The sequence below is a fragment of the Siniperca chuatsi genome, linkage group LG2, assembly GCF_020085105.1.
Source record: "Siniperca chuatsi isolate FFG_IHB_CAS linkage group LG2, ASM2008510v1, whole genome shotgun sequence".
In the NCBI taxonomy this organism is placed as follows: Eukaryota; Metazoa; Chordata; class Actinopteri; order Centrarchiformes; family Sinipercidae; genus Siniperca; species Siniperca chuatsi.
In genome coordinates, this window is record NC_058043.1 from 26,878,837 (window position 1) to 26,898,845 (window position 20,009).

General features: G+C 39.6%; 1 protein-coding gene across 2 annotated transcripts in view; it reads left to right on the plus strand.

Annotated features, from left to right (window-relative positions):
* Positions 1-19,704, plus strand: part of LOC122865705 (caM kinase-like vesicle-associated protein) — a 43,838-nt gene extending 24,134 nt beyond the window's left edge. For both annotated transcript variants that reach the window (XM_044174531.1, XM_044174523.1), the window contains 10 exons: positions 8,926-9,033; positions 9,543-9,674; positions 10,611-10,685; positions 11,389-11,527; positions 12,272-12,392; positions 12,529-12,604; positions 12,818-12,954; positions 13,103-13,181; positions 16,575-16,662; positions 16,842-19,704. In XM_044174531.1, the coding sequence (XP_044030466.1) occupies positions 8,939-9,033; positions 9,543-9,674; positions 10,611-10,685; positions 11,389-11,527; positions 12,272-12,392; positions 12,529-12,604; positions 12,818-12,954; positions 13,103-13,181; positions 16,575-16,662; positions 16,842-17,204 (1,305 nt within the window). In that variant the 5' untranslated portion in view covers positions 8,926-8,938 and the 3' untranslated portion in view covers positions 17,205-19,704. The remainder of the gene's footprint in view (positions 1-8,925; positions 9,034-9,542; positions 9,675-10,610; positions 10,686-11,388; positions 11,528-12,271; positions 12,393-12,528; positions 12,605-12,817; positions 12,955-13,102; positions 13,182-16,574; positions 16,663-16,841) is intronic.
* The last annotated feature ends 305 nt before the right edge of the window (positions 19,705-20,009 follow it).

Genomic DNA, 20,009 nt, shown 5'->3' on the forward strand with positions numbered 1-20,009 from the left:
GGGAGGCAACCATTTGAGCATCTTTCTCGCACTGTTCTCTTTTAAGACTTGCACAATAGTCGCCATGCCCATCTGTGTTGACCTTATCTTCTCCTTTCAGCTGAAGGCAAAGTGCTATCGCAGTCTCTTGGGCAATCCCAGGAGATCAGCAGGGATGAAAGAAAATGAATGTCGTAATAACTAGAGTGTCTGTCCTTGTGGGGCTGAGGCTCCAACCAATCCCCAGGAACAGAGGGAAAGACTGAGCGACAGAGCGAGGGAGAGATGATATTTTAAATGGCTGAGCTGAGCCTTGTCAAAACAGAATTACTAGCTTGTCCACAACACGCAAGAATGGAGTGTGTTTAGGGGACTCAACACAGAACAGTACTGTGAGAAAATGCTCACTTCAAATTTAAAGTTGAAAGTTTTTACCAATTACAAATACCATTCCCTGCTTACCTTTCCCACCAAAAGATCCCATAAGAACTTTTAGTATTAGATTTTTGATTTTTGCCGTTTGGTTTTGAATATTAAACCGCTTTCACTGCAAGTAAACAACTTAATGGAGCAGTGTGGAGGATTTAGTGGCATCTAGCGTTGAAATTGCAGATTGCAACCATTTGAATACTGCTTGCCTCACCCTCCCCTTCCAAGCGTGTAAGAGAAACTACAGTGGCCGCAAAACTCGCGAAAAACGCCTCATTGTCAAGTTGTCATAACAGAGACATCTCAAACGATGTCAACTTTGCATTAAAAGTGACATAATTGACAATAATGACAACAGTCACCAAACATTAATAAAGACTCCTTCATGTTCATGACAGGTGTCATGTCATGATTATGATGGTGTCATGTCAGTCTTGTGCACACCCCTTTAAATAAAGTGTTACCCTAACTATTGTAAACATCAGTTGCAACTTTATAACAGTCACTTAAATAATATATATGTTTTACAAAGCATTTATTATCCATTTACAAAGTATCAAGCTCAACAGTGACCGCCCACTTTTTTACCGGCTGCGGTTCCGGAAGTGAATTTCCCCATTCATTCACTCCACTGACGTTTCAGAAAATCCTTATATAAAGAGTTTTAAGCCTGGAACCAAGCCAACCAACTATGAGATGAATCGTGATCATAAAACATTTGATTCGGAGCAAAAAAAAAAAGATTGGAAAATGGAAAAAAAGGTACAAGACTGTGGACAGTCCTTCACTCATTTTAAGAGTGAACATCCCATAAAACCATTGCGAATGATACCTTTCCAACCTGACAATAGTAGCGCACTTCTTCTTGAATTTAACCTTCATCATTATTATTGTGTTTCTTTAAAAAAAGGCAGCATGTCATAAAGGGAAATCATGGTTGCTCTGTGGCAAACGTAATGTAAACGAACGTAGAGTTCAGTGACAGCAGTAACTCACTAGCTGAACCTGTTGTAAGGTTGTTGTAAGTGTGTAAATAAAGTTTTTAAAAAAAGAAAGCTCACTAGCTGTTTGCAGGTTCGAGCTCGTGGGTGCGGTAAACATTTCCATGGTAACAGCTATCTCCACCAATCAGAGACGTTGCTGTAACACTTTAGGATTGTGGGTAGTGTAGCACTTCTTCATGAGATTGCGAATAAAACGTGCTTTTCTTAAAACAAGGTTGATATCATACAGACGTGTGGCTTCTACAGGAGCACATACCATCGTTTCACAATCTCATAGCTCGTGGTAAGTCTACCTTGGATGGAACGTTATGGCTAATAATCAAAATCCTCTTTTCAGAATACGAATGGGATTTTCACTTCCAGAACCTCACTGTTGAGCTCTATTACGAACATCAGTTACAACTTTATAGTAGCCATTCAAATAATGTTTATATATACTCTATAAACCATTTATTAAGCAATTGTAAAGTTTTGCAATTTTATAATGGCCATCCAAATAATGTTTATAGATGCACTACACAGTATTTATTAACCATTTACAAAGTATTGTAAACATCAGGTGCAACTTTACAATAACATCCAGATAATGTGTATAGATGGTTTACAAACCAATTATTAACCATTGACAAAGTATTAACTATCTCTAAATAATGTTTATAGATGCTTAACGAAGTATTTATTAACCATTTAACAAGGTATTATAATCAGTTGCAGCTTTATAATGTTCTAATGTGTGCAACAATAAACTGTTAATACATAGTTTACTAATGTAATCCGAATGTAATTGTTATCATCGCTTATCAGCTATGATTCAATATATAATTTATAAACTAATTATTTTATATTACACAAACTAATGACAAAATAACATAAATTATAGCATTACTAATAATTAGTAAACATGATTAATTATTATTATTTCTTTGTTTGTTAACGGTAGAATAACTATTAACTAAAGTTTAATTAACTATCAATTTACCATGTATTAATGATGGTTATTATAAAGTGCTACCTATACAACTAATTTTACATAGGAAATGTTTCTTAGGAAACATAATGCACCTCAGAGTGCGTTTAATTCAAACATAATGAGGAAAAGTTTATATTGGAACATATTTCTGTCTATGTATTTAATTTGTTTTCCCTAAAATGTTTTCTCCTTGATTTGACTTGATTGACTTTTTCAATATTTACCCAAAACCTAGATCTTTCCCCAACCTTAACCACGTGTTTTAGTAACCTAAACCTAACAGCATGTGAGAGGCTGGCAGTTATCCTTAGTCTCCATGTCAAAGTCTTTTGCTATATATGCCCAACCATCCACCCTGACGTCATCTCTTAAACTTTTGTGCAGAGTAAGAATGTCACACTTTGTGGATTGAAAAACATTTTGCCACTGAACATAACCCAGGCAGCAATTATGTTTCCTCCAAAACATATTTGAAAAAGCAAATTAGTACTGTATAGCTCTTCTGTTTTCAGTTATGTGTACCTTAGGATAAGGAACATGTAGTGAAAACTGTTCATCCATCAAAATTATGTACAATGAATATAGCACATTTTATTTGATCATATTTTTTTTTTATCTTGGTCAGGTGAATGTTGTCTGTGTAAAATATAGTTTCTACATGACTGTTGAGGCTCAGCACTGCTTAGGTTCACGTCAGTAAATCTGTAATGGCCTACAGTCAGCACAAGTGTGATGCATGGGGTCTGATCTTTACTGTGCATCCTCATTAAGCGGCTGCTGAGCCAGAGGAGGGGTATGGAGGAAGGGGTGATAGAAGGACAGAGACAGAGTTGTAAACTAAACAGCATATGAAACCCTAACCCCATTTCCAAAAACAAGGAAGCACTTCTCCGTCTCTGTGGAATTACATGGTGCGATTAGTGCAAACGGCTGCTCACTCACATACGTAAAGGCTTACCATACCAAAGAGATACCAGCCATTTCCCCGAGGCATTGCCCAACATTATACCATAGCAGCAGGTAAAATAATCCCCCTTACTGCTGCGTTAAAAAGTCTTGACACAGAGCACATAAGCGCTGCATTTAGCCTAATCCTAAACTTTGCCCAGACACAAATGCTACAAGAGTTTCTCATCGATTTCTACAGGAACAAGAAAAACTAATTTGCTCATTGGCTCGCCTGGCTAGAGGAGGCGCTGCGCTCGCCTAATGTGGCCATGATCTTGATCACTATCCATCTTCCGTCCTGTAAATCTTCACTGCATCTGCAGAAAATCTGTGGTGATATGGCCCACGCTGGCCTAGCCGGCAGGATGTAGGTCGCACTCTGGGCCATGAAGCATCTCGAGCCATTGATTGGTGCTCCCACAGGGCAGATAACAGTCAGAATATTGGGTGATAATGCTTGAATGTTGCTGATGGTGGTCAGTCCAAGTAGGCCCATTATGCAGCCTCTGTTATATGATATGGCCAGCATCCTGCTCTTTTCACTTGAAATGCTTCACAAATTCTTACAGTAAGTCACACATTTTTTTTTTTTAATGGGAGAGTCTGACTGAGTCTGACTGAGATACTTTGAGGAAGTACTTTTAGGTTTTTGCTGAACTAATCTGCCTTTGGAACTTTGTACGAATGTTCATGTCTCCATAGTCCGCCTTTTATTTTACGGGTTCATCATGAACCTGTAAAATAAATGTCTCCAAGGGCTCACAAAGCTTTTCCAAAAACACAAAGGTTCTGTTTATTAGCTAGATTTATTCATTAGATGTATTAGATTTCATCATCATCATCAGAATTTCACTCTCTTATTCTCCAGACTATTTTCCCTCTCTGCAATGCAACGACTCTCTTGTGGACTGTTACAGCTGCTTGCAGAATATAAATGTTTTCTAGCATAATATGGATTATTCCTGACATGCTAGCTAATGTCTTCCTTCTGCCAGACTTACTCAGAATTACCTCCGTTTAAGCCACTGGCCCTGCAGGACTTTCCCTTCTTCTTTTCATCATAACATTTTACTGAGCCAAAGCATTTACCACAGAGATACATGTACAGTATCTTGAGAGCGAGAGTGAGAGCTAGGGAGCCAGGAAAGGTCAGCCCCTCACACTGACTACACAACACAGACTTGGGCCTCAGATGAGAAAAGGAGGTTCAAAGAGAGCAGAGCACAATTTTCTCTCAGCAATTTGAGATGTGCCATGTTCATTTAGATTGGATTACGAGTCAGTTCGCGGAGCTACAGTGAACAGATTGCCCTTCTTACCCATAACGCTATATTTCATGCTGGGTGTGCTCATTTACATGTGGACATCCATCATCCAGACTGTCTGCACAGATGGATGTTGTGTGGCTAGAAAATAAATATTTTTTACCCCTTATTCATCTGGAAAAATTTTGTGGCGCAATCGTATTTCAGCACTGCCCTGCTTTACATTCATGCAGCTTCACATGCAGAATATTCACACCAGTTCAGAACTAGTCAGTAATGCTGCAGTGTTGTATGGTAGGCGCCTGAACAGCGTTACTGGAGTAATATGTACTGTAGTAGTATCAGTGATAGTGATAGAAAGAGGCAACAACTGTTTTCCCTGCAGATTGCCCAAATCTGTCCAGGGATTTGAACCAGAAGAACATTTAATCACAAACTTGCTTTTTTCTTTGTTTTTTGTTTTATGCAAGCTATTTTCTTTGAAAAAAAATTTAGTCACATGTAGAAGCATTTAGTAATAAAATCACGTGTTTGTTTAGTGTTAAATCTCATGATGTCTACGGTTGGTCAATAGTATGATATGCTTATTAAGAGAGATATAAAAGATTTGGCCATTTGTACCAACATATGTATCCATTTAATATGTAGTGGCAGTATTGGCCATTGTAGGCATTATTGAATTTATAGAATTTTTACATCATTGAAGGGTCCAGCCATTCCCACTTTATCTATAAATGGTTTCTTAATTGCATTTCAGGAAATGTACTATATCATGACATACAGTATATTGAGACTGCGATATAAACCCTGACACATAACATGACAGAAGATTTTATCCATATCCCCCAGCCCTAACGATGACCATGTGTGATTAGTTCTATAGTAAGAGTCATGTGTTTGCAATCAGACTTAAAGGTCCAGTGTGTAACATTTAGGAGGAGCTATTGGCAGAAATGGAATATAATAAACATACGTATGTTTTCATTAGTGTATTATCGGCTGAAAATAAGAATTGTTGTGTTTTCATTACCTTAGAATAAGCCGTTTATATCTACTGAGGGAGCGGGTCCCCTTCCACGGAGGTCGCCATGTTTCTACAGTAGCCCAGAACGGACAAACCAATCACTGGCTCTAGATAGGGCCTTTCGCTTTTTCCGCGAGTTTCGTGGCCAACGTAGTTTCTCCTACACACTTGGGTGGGTGAGGGGAGCGGTATTCAAATGGTTGCAAACTGCAATTCCAATGCTAGATGCCACTTAATCCTACACACTGGACCTGTAAAATCCCTTAATAAAACAAAATCAATCATGTATATAGTAGAGCCCGACTGAAAAATTGGCTATAAATTGCAGTACAGAAATGCCAAAGATATGTCTGAAGTAGTATAATCTGATTTTATGCTTTTTTTTTGTGGTTCCCACGTCAGTGTTGGGGAAGGTACTTTGAAAATAAAGCTACTCTTCATTGGAACTATTTAAAGGAATAGTTCAACATTTTGCGCTTATTTGCTTTCTGGCAGAGAGCTAGATGAAAAGATCAATTCCACTCATATTATATCTCTCCATAGACTGGAAGCAGGGGGAAATAGCTAGCCTGGCTCAGGGTAACACAATCTGCCTACCAGCACCTCTTAAGCTCACCAATTAACATGTTACATCTGTTTTTTTAAATCCATACAAAAAGCAAATTGTAAAAACAACAATTCGCTGTTTCATGGGTGGTTATGTACCATTCTTTTTCTTGGCTGGGAGCAGTAACTTCCTGGGGTCACCGCTGGTTGCCTGGCTATTGCTCAGGTCGGCTGTCGGTCCCACTCTTTCTCTGCTTCACACTGTCAAATCATCCCGCTTGATTGATTCTAACCTGAAACAGAAGACGGGGAAGTGTGGGTGCAGAATCTGCATGGGTGGTCTAGAAATATTTCAATAATTTCTGAGCTTTTTAATCTTCAAGAGAAAATAAAATGTAACTACATAATGTTTGGTTTGGTTGGCATTTTCCCACTTCTTAGCAGAAAAACATAGTTTACTACTAAAAACGTTATGAATTTGAAAATAGCTAAGCTACCCAACAGCTACTGGAAAAGGCAATTAAACTAGTAGCACTGCTACATGTATCACCACTACTCCCCAACACAGCCCCATATGGTAGCTCGTAGCTGCTGTAGTTAAATTTTTGACGAGGTGATCGTCAGCTGTTGCGTAGCCTACTGAGTAGCTACTGAGCCTATGTACATAGCCGCCTTAGCTACACTGTAACCCCTTAATGCAGAACACAAAATATAGCTTTAGAAACACCATTACATAGTTCGTCCACCAGAGAGCAGTGACCCTTTTATTTTTCAACTGTAAAATAACTAAGCGGGACCGCTTAGTACATATCTTGCTCACTTAAAATAAAGGGATCCATTTAATTAAAAAAATCTGCTGATATATTGTTATCAGATTCATCATCAGATGAATCAAAACAAGGCACTAAAACACAAAAGAGCAGGTTAAGAACCTTGGTGTTTTAACAATAATGTAAAAGCAATAACAAAATTGGCATTTTATCACCTTGAAAACATCCACTGTCAGGGACCTCATGACAAAACAAGATCTGTAAAAACTGATTCATGCTTTTATTTCCAGCAAAATTGATTACTGCAATGGACTTCTGACAGGTCTTGCTAAAAAGACTTGCAACTTATCCAAAATTCAGCCGCAAGAATTCGTACCAAAAACCAAAAGGACAGCCCACATCACCCTGGTTCTTAAATCTCTACACTGGTTGCCATTAAGCCACAGAATTGATTTTAAAGTCTTATTACTTATTTAGAAATCTTTACATGGAACTGGCCCTAAATATATAATTGATATGCCTCTTAGATCGTTGGGGAGTGGACTGCTAGTGGTGCCCATGGCAAAATCTCAACAAGGAGAAGCCACTTTTAGTTATTATGCAGCACAGTGGAACCAACTGCCTGATGGCCTTAGGAATGCCCCATCCATTGAAGTTTTTAAATCCAGACTGAAAACATTATTGTTCTCAAGCAATTTAACTAAATGTTTCTGAACTGTGTTATTATTATTATTAACTTTGAATTGTGTTGTTTTTGGCTTCTCTGTACAGCACCTTGAATCTACCTCTGTGTAGAAAATGTGCTTTCTAAATAAACTGCCTTGCCTTGCCTTGCCCTACATATCCTAACCAGAACCACTACTTACTGTACCTAACCCTAACCTTAACCGCTGACCCAAAAATCAGCTTTTTTCCAATTGGGGACACAGCTTTTGACACAGCCAAATGGACAAGCCGTCCCCACTTAACTAAGCTCTTTAGTCTGAAATGTGTCCCCAAAGGTAGCCTAAGTCAGACCACAAAAACACTGTCTGAAGTGCAGGGGAGGATGAAAGTTTGATTGTGTCACACTCTAAAAACAGTTAATTTCCTACTTGTTTTGGTATCTCTGTTCCTGACTGTGCAGAGCAGGGAAAGAAATTTAAAAAAAAATCCCTTCTTTTCCCTTGAAACACAAAAATAACAACTCCAAATAAACTGACTATACAACCTTTAATTCTCATTAAACAAAAACCTGCAGTAAAGTAGCAAAGGCTGGTCTCAAATTTCACTCCATGCTGTTTGAGAGAGGCACAGAGAGGCTGCACTGCAATTACTGTAGGTGTTGATGCAGAGCTAGTAAAGTATGTTAATTCCTTTCGGAGTCCTGGGGTGCTGTGCCTGTAATTGCTGGCTCCCTTTCTTGATTGGAAATGCTTCACTTGTTGCTGCGGTTGCCTCGCATGGGTTCTCGGACCATATTAGCCGCTACTACATCTGCTCCCTGACCCCTATGGTTTGTAACTTGCACCCCACAGAGAAGCACTGGTACATTCAGTCAACACTTTTGCTTCACTGCAAAAAACATTCCCCTTGCTGTTTTATTAGTTATGTAAGTTAGATATTAGCATAAAGCTGAGCCTGCGCAGCAGATCCCTCTATGGCTCTGCCCGTTATTAATGCATACTCATGAAAGGCTCTGTCACATTAAGTGAAACAATCCACTGCATTGATACTGCCTCTGGTGGCTCTTTACCTCTCACACTTTTGAAAGGCTTTCTCAGCATTACTGGAGTAATTCTTTATGACTGAGAGAGGGCCACGTTTTTTAGTTTTTTTTTTGCCAAGTCATCATTCAGTGTAATGATGTGTGACGCCAAATTGAAGAGAACTCATAAGCTAAGTGGGACACCAGGACATTACACCCTGATAGATTGATGAAAGTCTTATCGCTGTCTTCTTATTCATTTCATTCTCTCCCTCTTCTGTCTCTCTGTGTCTCTTACCACAGGTCAGGAGTGGCCATGCCATTTGGCTGTTTAACAATCGGGGAAAAGAAGGATTATAATAATCCTTCGGACGTGACGGATAAATATGACCTGGGTCAGATTGTTAAATCGTGAGTATCGCAACAGCTTCTTGTAGAGTTCAACATCATCTATACAGACTTTTGGAAGATGCTTTATCTTTTCTTGAGAAAGCATTATGATCTGTGATTCTTGCTGCCTTCAAATGGAACTCGTGAGCTCGTGGTTACGACATGGGATATGCTTGGCGTTCAAGTGGTAAGTCGTGAGAACACCACTGCTGGGCAACGGCAACATGGACGCCAAATGACTCCTCGTTGTTCTCTTGTCTTGATTATTTCAACGCCTTGTGGAGGAACAAGGAATTAGATTTACAAAGAATTACAATATATAAACTTACCATCCACTGAAAAATGAACTTCCATGGCTTCCGTCATTTCTGAAAACATCACCAAACACGTCACAACTCGTGAATTCAGAGATTTCGGGGGGCGGGCTGTCATACGTACTCTTCTCGTGAACACGGTTAACACGACCATATTTAAAGGCAGCATGAATCCCTGTAAATAAACCTGAAATGCCATTAAATGCTTCTTTTCAGGGAGGAGTTCTGTGAGATATTCAGAGCCAAGGACAAAACTACAATGAAAATGTACACATGTAAAAAGTTCCTGAAAAAGGATGGAAGGAAAGTCCGCAAGGCTGCGAAAAATGAGATCCTCATCTTAAAGATGTAAGTTATTCATTGTGGTTAATGTTCTCTGCAGTCTAAATTTCTGTGTTAACTAGTGCATTATTAGGTTTGTGATGAGACTGTCAAGTTCTTTGTTTCTTGTTTTCCCTGTTTCATCATCTTAAATACTAATTCCGCAGACTACAATTTATGAAAACAAAAACAAAAAAGAAAACAAATCTTGATGCTTGCTTTAATAGGAAAAGTCAACCTCATTTTGCTGAGTGATTACACAGCCACTGTTTCTAACAGTCTTGTTTATCTGAGACATCATTATTCAGCTTCTCTGTGATTATCTAACTTTCCAGTAAAACCCACATTAGCATAACCTGGGCCTTATCAAACAATTTGTCGCTGACAGCAAGCGAAGCAGTGGAGCACGATGAAGATGAAGGTGTGATTTCTTTATAAGAAGCCTTTCAAACCATGGATATTCTTCTGAACATTACAGTTTAGAAACCTCAATAACGGATGTGCACTGCTTCTGTAATCATCAGTGGGGGTTTCAGTGGATAATAACAACACTCTATAGGCTCAAGTATTGTACCTTTATGGGCCAAATTCACCATAAAGTTTCCCAGCTGGTGCTGTGGTTGTTGAAGGCATAGTGAGCACGGCATGGTTGTCTTTATGCCCAAATGGATGCATCAGATTACATAAATCTGTTTATTTATGCATAGGCAGTTGGGCATGCACATCCCAGTGATGTGAAGTAAAGTTAACTGATTACATTTTGCAATTTAATTTTGTTTTCTTCGTGGTTGCTCCCTCTCTTGGCCTCCGTGACTACTATAGTGTGTTATTCATGGGAATTAAAGCAGGACTTTACATTATTCCTCCAACTGAATATCTGATGCAGACGTCATCTCCTATATGACTCCTGATATCATTCTCTCTTTCTCTCTCTGTCTTGTGCTTTGTGACACATCTCCTCAGGGTGAAGCATCCCAATATTCTCCAACTGGTGGACGTCTTCGAGACCAAGAAAGAGTACTTCCTCTTCCTTGAACTGTGAGTTCAGATGCCTGATGAGCTGGGGAAAAGGCTCTCTGCTTGTCTTTGCGGTCGCTTGGGCCTGCTGAACTGTATATGTTGATTATACACTCATGGGGAATGAGCTGTTGTAGCCTGAGGCCTGGTAGATATGAGAACAGCTCTGAAATCTACTCATTTGGTATTCAGATGATGCTTGCTAGTTCCCCATTTCATCAGCACGTGTTCTTGGAGAATTTGATACGTTTCCATGGATATGCTAAATGTGCGATACTCATCTCGTCCTTTGAGGACACTTGATTAGTGGGTTTAGGAATTGTGGTAAGAAAGAAAATCATCAAACACAAAAGAAACATCTATGGGGAAAAGATTTAAACCATCTCCCTTCAACAGGTGGGGCGTGTTATGTCATCTTGTCAAAAAATGTATTCTTGAACAATGTAATTAACATTTCATGATAAATACAATACAATAAAAATTATTATTATCAGTTTCTATATTACCAAATCTTATTTTTTTGTTTTGCTTTTGCCTGAATAGTTGGCACTAGAGAGCAGATGGAAACATGGGAAGAGAATGGGGATGACAGAAATGTTCCCAGTCAGATTTAAACCGATAACATTGCAGTTACACGGTGCAAATCTTCCAATGCTGAGATTGAATCACATTCATAACTTTCAACAACAAACAGGTAACACAATACGGCCTTCCTTTTCCACAGCGCAACAGGCAGGGAGGTATTTGACTGGATCCTGGACCAAGGCTACTACTCAGAGCGAGACACCAGCAACGTGGTGCGCCAGGTGTTGGAGGCTGTCGCTTACCTCCACTCCTTACGTATCGTTCACAGAAACCTCAAGGTAACACGCTACAACAGTGCAGGACTTAGAATAGTCTAATCTCAGTTGTAGGCAGAAGTAAACTAGATGGCATTGCTGTGGTGGCATCTCACTCTTAACCCAAGCAATGAAACTGTAATCTACGTGAAGGATATGATTCTTTAACCATCTTTAACAAGAAATATGTCCAGGAGATCCTGTAGAATCAGTAATATGCTGATATATTCAGTGATCAAAATGTGTTGGAATAAAGATTAGAATCTGAAAAACGTTTCAACGACGCACTGGACAGGGCGCACTTGACTACGATCTGCGCCACGTCACAGGGTTCACGAAAATAGAGCCCTTATCTTGTTAGTATGCAGATTCAAGATGACAAATGAGTAATAGAGGAAAAGGTGGTTGCCATATGATTACTTTTTATAGCAAAAGCTGGATGAGCTTCTCAACCTCGATACCTCTCAAATCTCCCTTAAATGAAAATCGATACATTTCTTGAGGTTGAGGCATTTAGCTTTAGTCCAATCATAATAAAATGACAAAATTAAACTGAATGTCTCTCATTTGATTTCATTCGTTTTAATATGCACTGGATAAATAAACTTTTAGATGTTATCAATCTTCTCATTATATTTCTGTCAAAAAATGATCTCACAACTGAAATTCAACCTCCTAAATTTTCACTAGATGATTAACTATGAAAATGAAAGACCTTAAACATGAATATTATATTAACCGTTGTCATTGTAATATGCTATATTTTAGTTGGAGAACTTGGTTTACTACAACCGCCTGAAGCACTCTAAAATAGTCATCAGCGACTTCCATCTTGCCAAGCTGGAGAACGGACTGATCAAAGACCCCTGTGGGACACCAGAGTACCTGGGTGAGAATATATATATTTACCAAGTGGCAAATAAGACATTGATATACAGGCAGATCAGTGGATAATGTGATGTGGCTGCCTGTTGTTGCTTTCAAACTCGCAGAGATTTTGATGAAGTTTGTGTGCTCTTGTGCAGCTCCAGAGGTGGTTGGCAGACAGCGATATGGCAGGCCTGTGGACTGCTGGGCAACAGGTGTCATCATGTACATACTGTAAGTTGTGACATAAAACATAAAGACAGAAGATTATTATTCTAAACATAAAACAGGGATTTTTTACACCTCATTTAAAGTCACTGTGTGGCATGTTAAATCATTTTGATGATAATATCTTAGATTGTCCATTCTGTCATAATAGGCCTTGTTTAAATATGGTATGTAGATGTTTTTTGACTTCTGATGCTCTTTTTTCCTTTGCTACCTCAGGCTGTCAGGCAACCCTCCTTTCTACGATGAAACTGATGATGATGATTATGAAAACCATGACAAGAACCTATTCAGAAAGATTCTGGCAGGCGATTATGAGTTTGACTCTCCGTACTGGGATGACATCTCTGATTCAGGTACTTCAAAGAGAAAGTTTACACTGTGAAGGAACGCAATGACAGCTTTACCTCTAGAGTGGCCAAACATGTCATATTTATGTTCCCATCCATCAAGAGAACAAACCCTTTTTTGTTGAGTTTCCTCTGTGTGTTTTTTCTCTGACAGCTAAGAGTCTGGTTGCTCGTCTGATGGAGGTGGATCAAGACCAGAGACTGACAGCCCAGGAGGCCATAAACCATGAATGGTAGGTGGCATACCTTTGATTCGTTGTGCAGACCATTTGAACCAGAACAGTATGATCAGACTGTATTAATGGAATCAGAACAGCTGCAAAAGAGCAGACTTTCTTTCTTGTTTGATGTGTCCCTTAAAATCACACTGAGAAAGTTCATAGTTCACTTTAACAGGCAGATCACTGTTCAGAATAATGATCCGCCTGTAGGCTGCAAGTTCAGTTCAATTGTATTCAATTTTATTTATATAGTGCCAATTTATAACAGAAATTATCTCATTGCACTTTTCCTATAGAGCAGGCATACTGTAGCAACAATATTGATGCTTTACTTAACAGTAAACCAAAGCTGCTTGCCACATTAGCAGCGTGGCTCTAGAGATGGTAGTGTCTGAAACATATATCAGATGAATTGGCACACAATTTTGTACAAATTCATGGTTCCCAGACAATGTACTACTGACTTTGGTGATCCAATAACTTTTACTTCAGTGCTACCAGCAGGATGAAATTTTCTATTGAACTAGCAAATATTGGATGGATTGCCAATAAATTTGGTAAAGACATTCATGTTCCCCACACTAACTTTAGTAATGCCTTGATTTTTTACCTAACGCCATCATCAGGTCAAAATTTCACTTTGTCCAAAACTTTGGTTTATGACCAAATACCTGAAAAACTAATGACATTCACATGACATTCAGTGTTTAGTGCTAATTGGCAAATGTTAGCATGCTAACACACTTGCACAGCTGCAAGAACAAATTTTTTGGCTACTTGGGAAACCTTTTAAGTTGATATGATGAACTTGTTAGCAGGTGCTTATTTACACATCCAGCAGTTACGGAGCAACAATAGCATTCGCTTGCAGCCATGTTTCTGGCCACCTGGCATTCACTCTCTTTTAGCTCTGTTTTTGGTTTCTATCAACTCCAGAGGGAAATATCTGGTTCTTTAGCTGCTAAATGCTCCACTATGTTCACCAGCTAGTCGTTAACTGTATCTGTCTGCTGTTTGGTGCTGAGCAGGTAGTGAACAGTGGGTTTTTAGAGCTTTTTCGTTGAAAACAGCTGCTTGCTGTGGCTGAAAACAACACTATGAAAGCGGTGAGAGTGAACAAAAAAAAAATAGAAGTAACAAATGCATGCAGTTTTTCAGCATCATTTTGAGACAGGATGTGCCTGATTTTTGCAATGTTGCGTAGGTGAAAGAAGTCAGTCCAATCAAAGATAACTGAGGTTCCTTACGGTGGTGCTGGAGGCCAGGGCAATGCCATCTAGAGCAACTATGTCTTTAGATAATATGTCTCAGAGGTGTTTGGGGCCAAGTACAATAACTTCAGTTTTGTCTGAGTTTAACATCAAAAAATTGCAGGTCTTCCAGGTTTTTATGTCCTTAAGGCATGCTTAAAGTTTAGCTAACTGATTAGTTTCATCTGGCTAGATCGATAGATATAACTGGGTATCATCCGCATAACAATGAAAGTTTATGGAGTGTTTCCTAATAATGTAATGGGGAGTAAACGATCAGGATCCAAAAGTGCAAACACAAAATAGTCTGTTTTTCTCGTCCAGCGAGTTAAGACTCTTCCTAGGGAAATTAAAGTTCACGTGAAAAGAGTCTTCTTGTGGTAACGGGAGTTACCGTGGAGAAAGATTTAATGCACCTCCTGTCATAAACAGAGTTTACTGTGGAAAAGACGTAAGGCGCCTCCTTTTGTAAAGGGGTTACTGTGGAATGGCAACGAGCAGTGTGGAGTGCCAGGCTTTATAGAGTTGGCGTCATCATAGCTGTCTTCCGAGATTTTATGCGCTGTCTCGCACGTCTCGTCCAATAGGAGTCCGTTGTTTAGATTCAACTGAGATCTTATGTTGGGTTCAAACAAGATTTCGTCTCAATTTCACATTCAGGAATAAACGGCTGTGTCGGCTTGGCACCTTCCTATTGTTTGTTCTTTGTTTCTCAGTCAAGCAACTTAGTGAAGGCTTTGGCCTTTCCAGGTAGGCCTTTCTTTTGTCCCTCACACATGGTGAGGCTAGACAAGACCCAACAGTAATTTTACTTTTACTTACGTATGTTTTTAATGAAGTAAAGTAGTTTGCTATATTTGTACATCCATCCGTTACTGAGTAAATTATTTCATTTTGCTTTAAAATGATCAACGGGAAAAGTGACTTGGGCCAGCCTATCAAATGCATCGCATCAAAAATCAGCCATCCAGATCAAAATGTCATGCATCAGCGAACGCTTTATGTTAGAGACTTACTTTTTTTTTTTGCCCAGAATCTAACTGTTGTGCCTTGCCAACAAGGGCTCCGGTGCGATCGTATCCCTTTCAGAAGCTTTGTAATCCAGCCTCGAACTGCAGTGTATTTTTGGAGATCCATAATTATAAATCCGACAGTGAATGTCTTCTGTAATTATTTATCGATTTTTGTTATTATTGTTCTAAGCTGTCTACTGGCAGCCACAATACCTTGGTTTGAGTCTGTTGACCAATCAGAGGCTGTGTTTCTGACTGGCCATGTGTGTGGAAGCTCTGAAGCACGTTCAATCTGAAAATTGTGTGCACTGTTTTGCTACGGTTTCCGGGTTTGAGCGACATGTTTCCTCAAAACGGTGTGAAACGGTGTGCAACAGCCTTTGAGGTATGTTTTGTCTCATTTGGTGGGTGTGTTGGAGGTGTTACCCAATCAGCAGCAACATGTATATAAACACCGCCATCTTAAAAAAAGGCAGTGCAGTGCAGTGGCTTGCATACACAACAGGGTATTCAAGGCACCACCATTTCCGTTTAAATAAAAGTTTTGCTACGTTTTGTCGAGGCTGAACACACCCCTGATGTCTATTTATAACTGGGAGCTGAGGGCTACATATTACACAATAAGCATGGGATGCATGTGTAAGGTAACCTTGGCAAAATGTGTTTATTATAAAAATCAACACGGAAGTAACTTTTACTTTGAGTACTTTTTAAGTGAGCTACTTTTTACTTGAGTCATTTTTTACACAAATACTTTTACTTTTACTTGAGTACATTTCAGTCAAGTAACAGTACACCGACTTGAGTAGGATATTTCAGTACTCAGATTATTGTGTTAAAAAGGCATGTATTAATCACTTTCTCAGTTTGACTGTTGGTCCTGCTTAGGTGTATCTTAGGCACTTCGAGCAAACTATACATTTTGAACACAAATCGATTGTGAAGTGGCAAAAACTTGGAGAAAAAGGCCCAAGCTGAAAAATGACCAGAATAATCCTTAAAGGTTAAACAGTTCCTGCAAAAGTTTGCCAGTCAATAAAATGAACAACAAATTGAGTAATACTGTGTGCAGTAGCCTGTGACATTCAAAGATAGGGGGAGTATAAAGCTCTGTGTTGTGTTTTTACCATTTTCTACAACAGGATCTCTGGCGGTGCAGCTTCAGATAAGAACATCAAGGAAAATGTGTGTGCACAAATTGAGAAGAACTTTGCCAGAGCTAAATGGAAGGTAAGCCATTTTGTTCTCTCTTCCAGGAAGCTCTTCTTCACAAAGTCCAACAATAGTTGTACGGTCCTTAAACAGGGAAGTATAGTAGTGCCTTATTGTATAACAGTTAAGGCATTAATATGAGAGTTTTAAGGTTACAGCACCTATTTGAGTTCAGTTTGTTCTCCCTCCTGCTATAGAAAGCTGTGCGGGTCACCACCATCATGAAGAGACTGAGAGCACCTGAGCAGAGTGACTCGAGGGCAACCAGCCCAGCAACTGGTGCCCCAGCAGACACCACAGCTCCCCAGGCTGCCACTGACCCCTCCGCACCTTCATCTGCCGCGACACCCGAGGGAACGCCCGCTTCTGTCACAGAGCTCCCTGCCGGAGCGGAGATAAGTCAACCGGCACCAGAGGCTGGAGCCGGGGTGGCAGCCTCAGCCGCTGAGCCACAGCAACCGAGCCCGGCGCCGCAGGAGGCTGTGCCCACATTGCGTTGTAATGGAGAAGCTTCGGCTGCTCTCCATGCAGCCACTGAGGCCGGGGACGAGCAGGGTTAGACCCCCTCCCACCCCTCCCTGTGTGACCTCTGCAGTCCCCACCAACTCCTGCACACTGTACATTAGCTGCTAGCATGGTGACACTGACTCTGCTTCTCTCTCACTTGCAGCATTAGTTTCATCTCATGGAGGCTGTGTGCTACCTTTCCTGAGTGCTGGCTTTCTTTTTACATGTGTCTTTTTTCACTGACCCTCCAGTGTTTTTTTGTCAGATTATATAAATCTCCACACACTTGAGTTTTAGGGGCAAAAACAGATTTGCTGTCAAACTGTGGCTTATGGCTAAAGTCTTCTTTCTGATTCTTCTCTTAGTGATAAGAGAATATAGGAAGACATAATTGTGCTGAAAACGGCTTTGATTCTTTTTAATGAGCAGACTTGGGAAACTTCTCTCTGCCACTTTTGCAATTACAGTGTTTGTTCTTAGAATCAGTAGAAAAGTTTTGCTTCTGAAATTTTGACCTTGTACCGTAATACTCAGTAAGTGCTGGTCCTCACACATGGAGAAGATCACATATTCCCGTCACTGGGGAAATATGGTTATCTTTCTTATCTGTCTACACTAACCAGTTATTGTGTGTTAAACAATGGTGAGATTGGTGACTGGGAGTTATTATGCCCAGTACTGTATTTTGAACTAGGCAGCTTCACACATAAGCACACACACAAACACTATGTTCCTTTGCTAACTTCCTGCTCAGGAAAGAACCTCATAGCTGTAAGTGTAAAGATTCTGTACATAGAGACCTTTGTAGAAGTAGCCAAAACAGCATGCATTCTCACTTTTTGCTGTTCATTTTACATTTACAGCCACTTGGTGGATAAAGATGCGCTACTGCCAACCTTGTCTTACCGTAGGCCACAGAACCCTCGCCTCTTGCCACAAGCCATGTCGAGGCCAATGTTCTTTTCAAAAGCATTCTATAAATGATGCTGTCTATTACTACTGTTCATTTAGCGCCCCTGCTATCAATGTAGGTTATATGGGAAAAAAACAGTCTTCATTACATAGCAGTTCTATGCATCCAAATTAATTTGTAGCTTTACTTTTTTAGAAACGTCTTTATCCATCATATGACAGAAATTGGTTTTTCTTTTGCTAGATTTCCATCTACTTGTATCTACTTTGGTTTAATCATGTCCTGTGTGTTAGGACATTGACTCAAATGCCACATATGTCTTAATATTTGGTTGTAACTGTAAAACAAAATGTGCATTAACTGACCACATGCGGCTTTCAAGGGAAGACATGCATCATTTTTGACCTTGTGGTAACTAGGGTCATCTTCACCAACTCAGCTTTGCTGACCTGTATTTCTGAACTTATTGTTTATTTATTTATTATTTATTTATATTTTTTATTTCCATATCTCTTTTTGCTTTGGTTTTTTCATTTTTGTTTTTTTTTACTCTCATTTGTTTCTTCTATAGACTTTTCAGCTTATACTTGATAAACAGTAATAATGATCTATCCTTTCCTGTCACTGATCCCCTCGAGCATTAATAATGAGCTACAGAAGGACTTCTCTGTAATCACTCTAGAGGAAATTGAGCAATATTCGACTGGCTGCAGAAACTGTGATTCCTGGTGTCCTATTGATACAGTCCATGTACCTGTAAGTAAAAGTCTTTAGTCCTTACCAGCTGTCAGGCCCATCAGGGCCACTTAACTAACACATGGCTGCTGTCAGATAAGTGTGTGTGTGGGGGAGGGCGAATAAGACCATATTTGCTCCTCTGGCCTGTGAGTCCCCACATGATTTCCTGTGCTAACACGCACTGAACCACGGGCCCTCATTCCCTGGTCACAAAGACAGCGGCCACATTGTCAATACGATTATTAGATGATATAATTAAAGTATAATATGTTATGGCTTGTGCTCGGCCACTTTGTCTGACTCTACCCAATCTGTTGTCAAGAGTATTTACTGTGAACACCTGTGAATTTCTATGAAAAAGTGCACCTCAGATAAAAAGGGGCTCTGGATAAAGCTGATCACATTTATTATCCGTAGAATCTCAAGTTTGACTTTGTTGTTGCAGAGTCTTTTGTTTATACATGTATCTCCTTTTAATTTGTGCTAAGGTAGATTGGTAGACACTCCAATCATTCAGATTGTATGTACCACTATATTATTTCTTGCATTGTTTAAGATAAATATTTAGATTTTAACGAGATGCTTAAACAGAAGAATATCAGATTTTTTTTATGTGAATAGATTATTTCATGTAGTCCGTTCTCTTTGTTTAGATGGCAAATAAATACTGTTTAAATACTGTTACACAATTTAAAGCAATGCTTTTTTCCAATTCATTTCTCACTGTATTTAGTATTCCATGTCTGTTCATTTTGCCATGCACTTACAGGTGTATTTGTAGATGTGATGTTTGCCAGGACCAGTGGTCACCTGTAGGTCCTGTCTTGCATTTGTGAGCTTTGTTCTGTACTCTTTGACTGAGTTGATGACTTTGATGGTAATAAAATTCTACTTCATCTGTTTATTCATCTGCAATCCTCATCATTTCTCTTCTAAGTAGTCAGTCAGCGGACAGAGGGTACATAGCATCTTTCAAAAAATGATGGCTCTATCAAAGATCTGCGGGATTATTTAGAGAAAATGTGGGAAACAGCTTGCGTCATCACACTCCGCTTTCCCCCTCACCCGGAGGAGAGCATCTGTGCTACACGCTCTCAATTAGCACAAGCTTAGCACCCATCCTGGTGGGGTGCGAACTAGTGTTCGAGAAATCCCAGCAGTGCCATTTGGTGACACTTTTGAGGATACTTGAATTGCATCGTGTTGG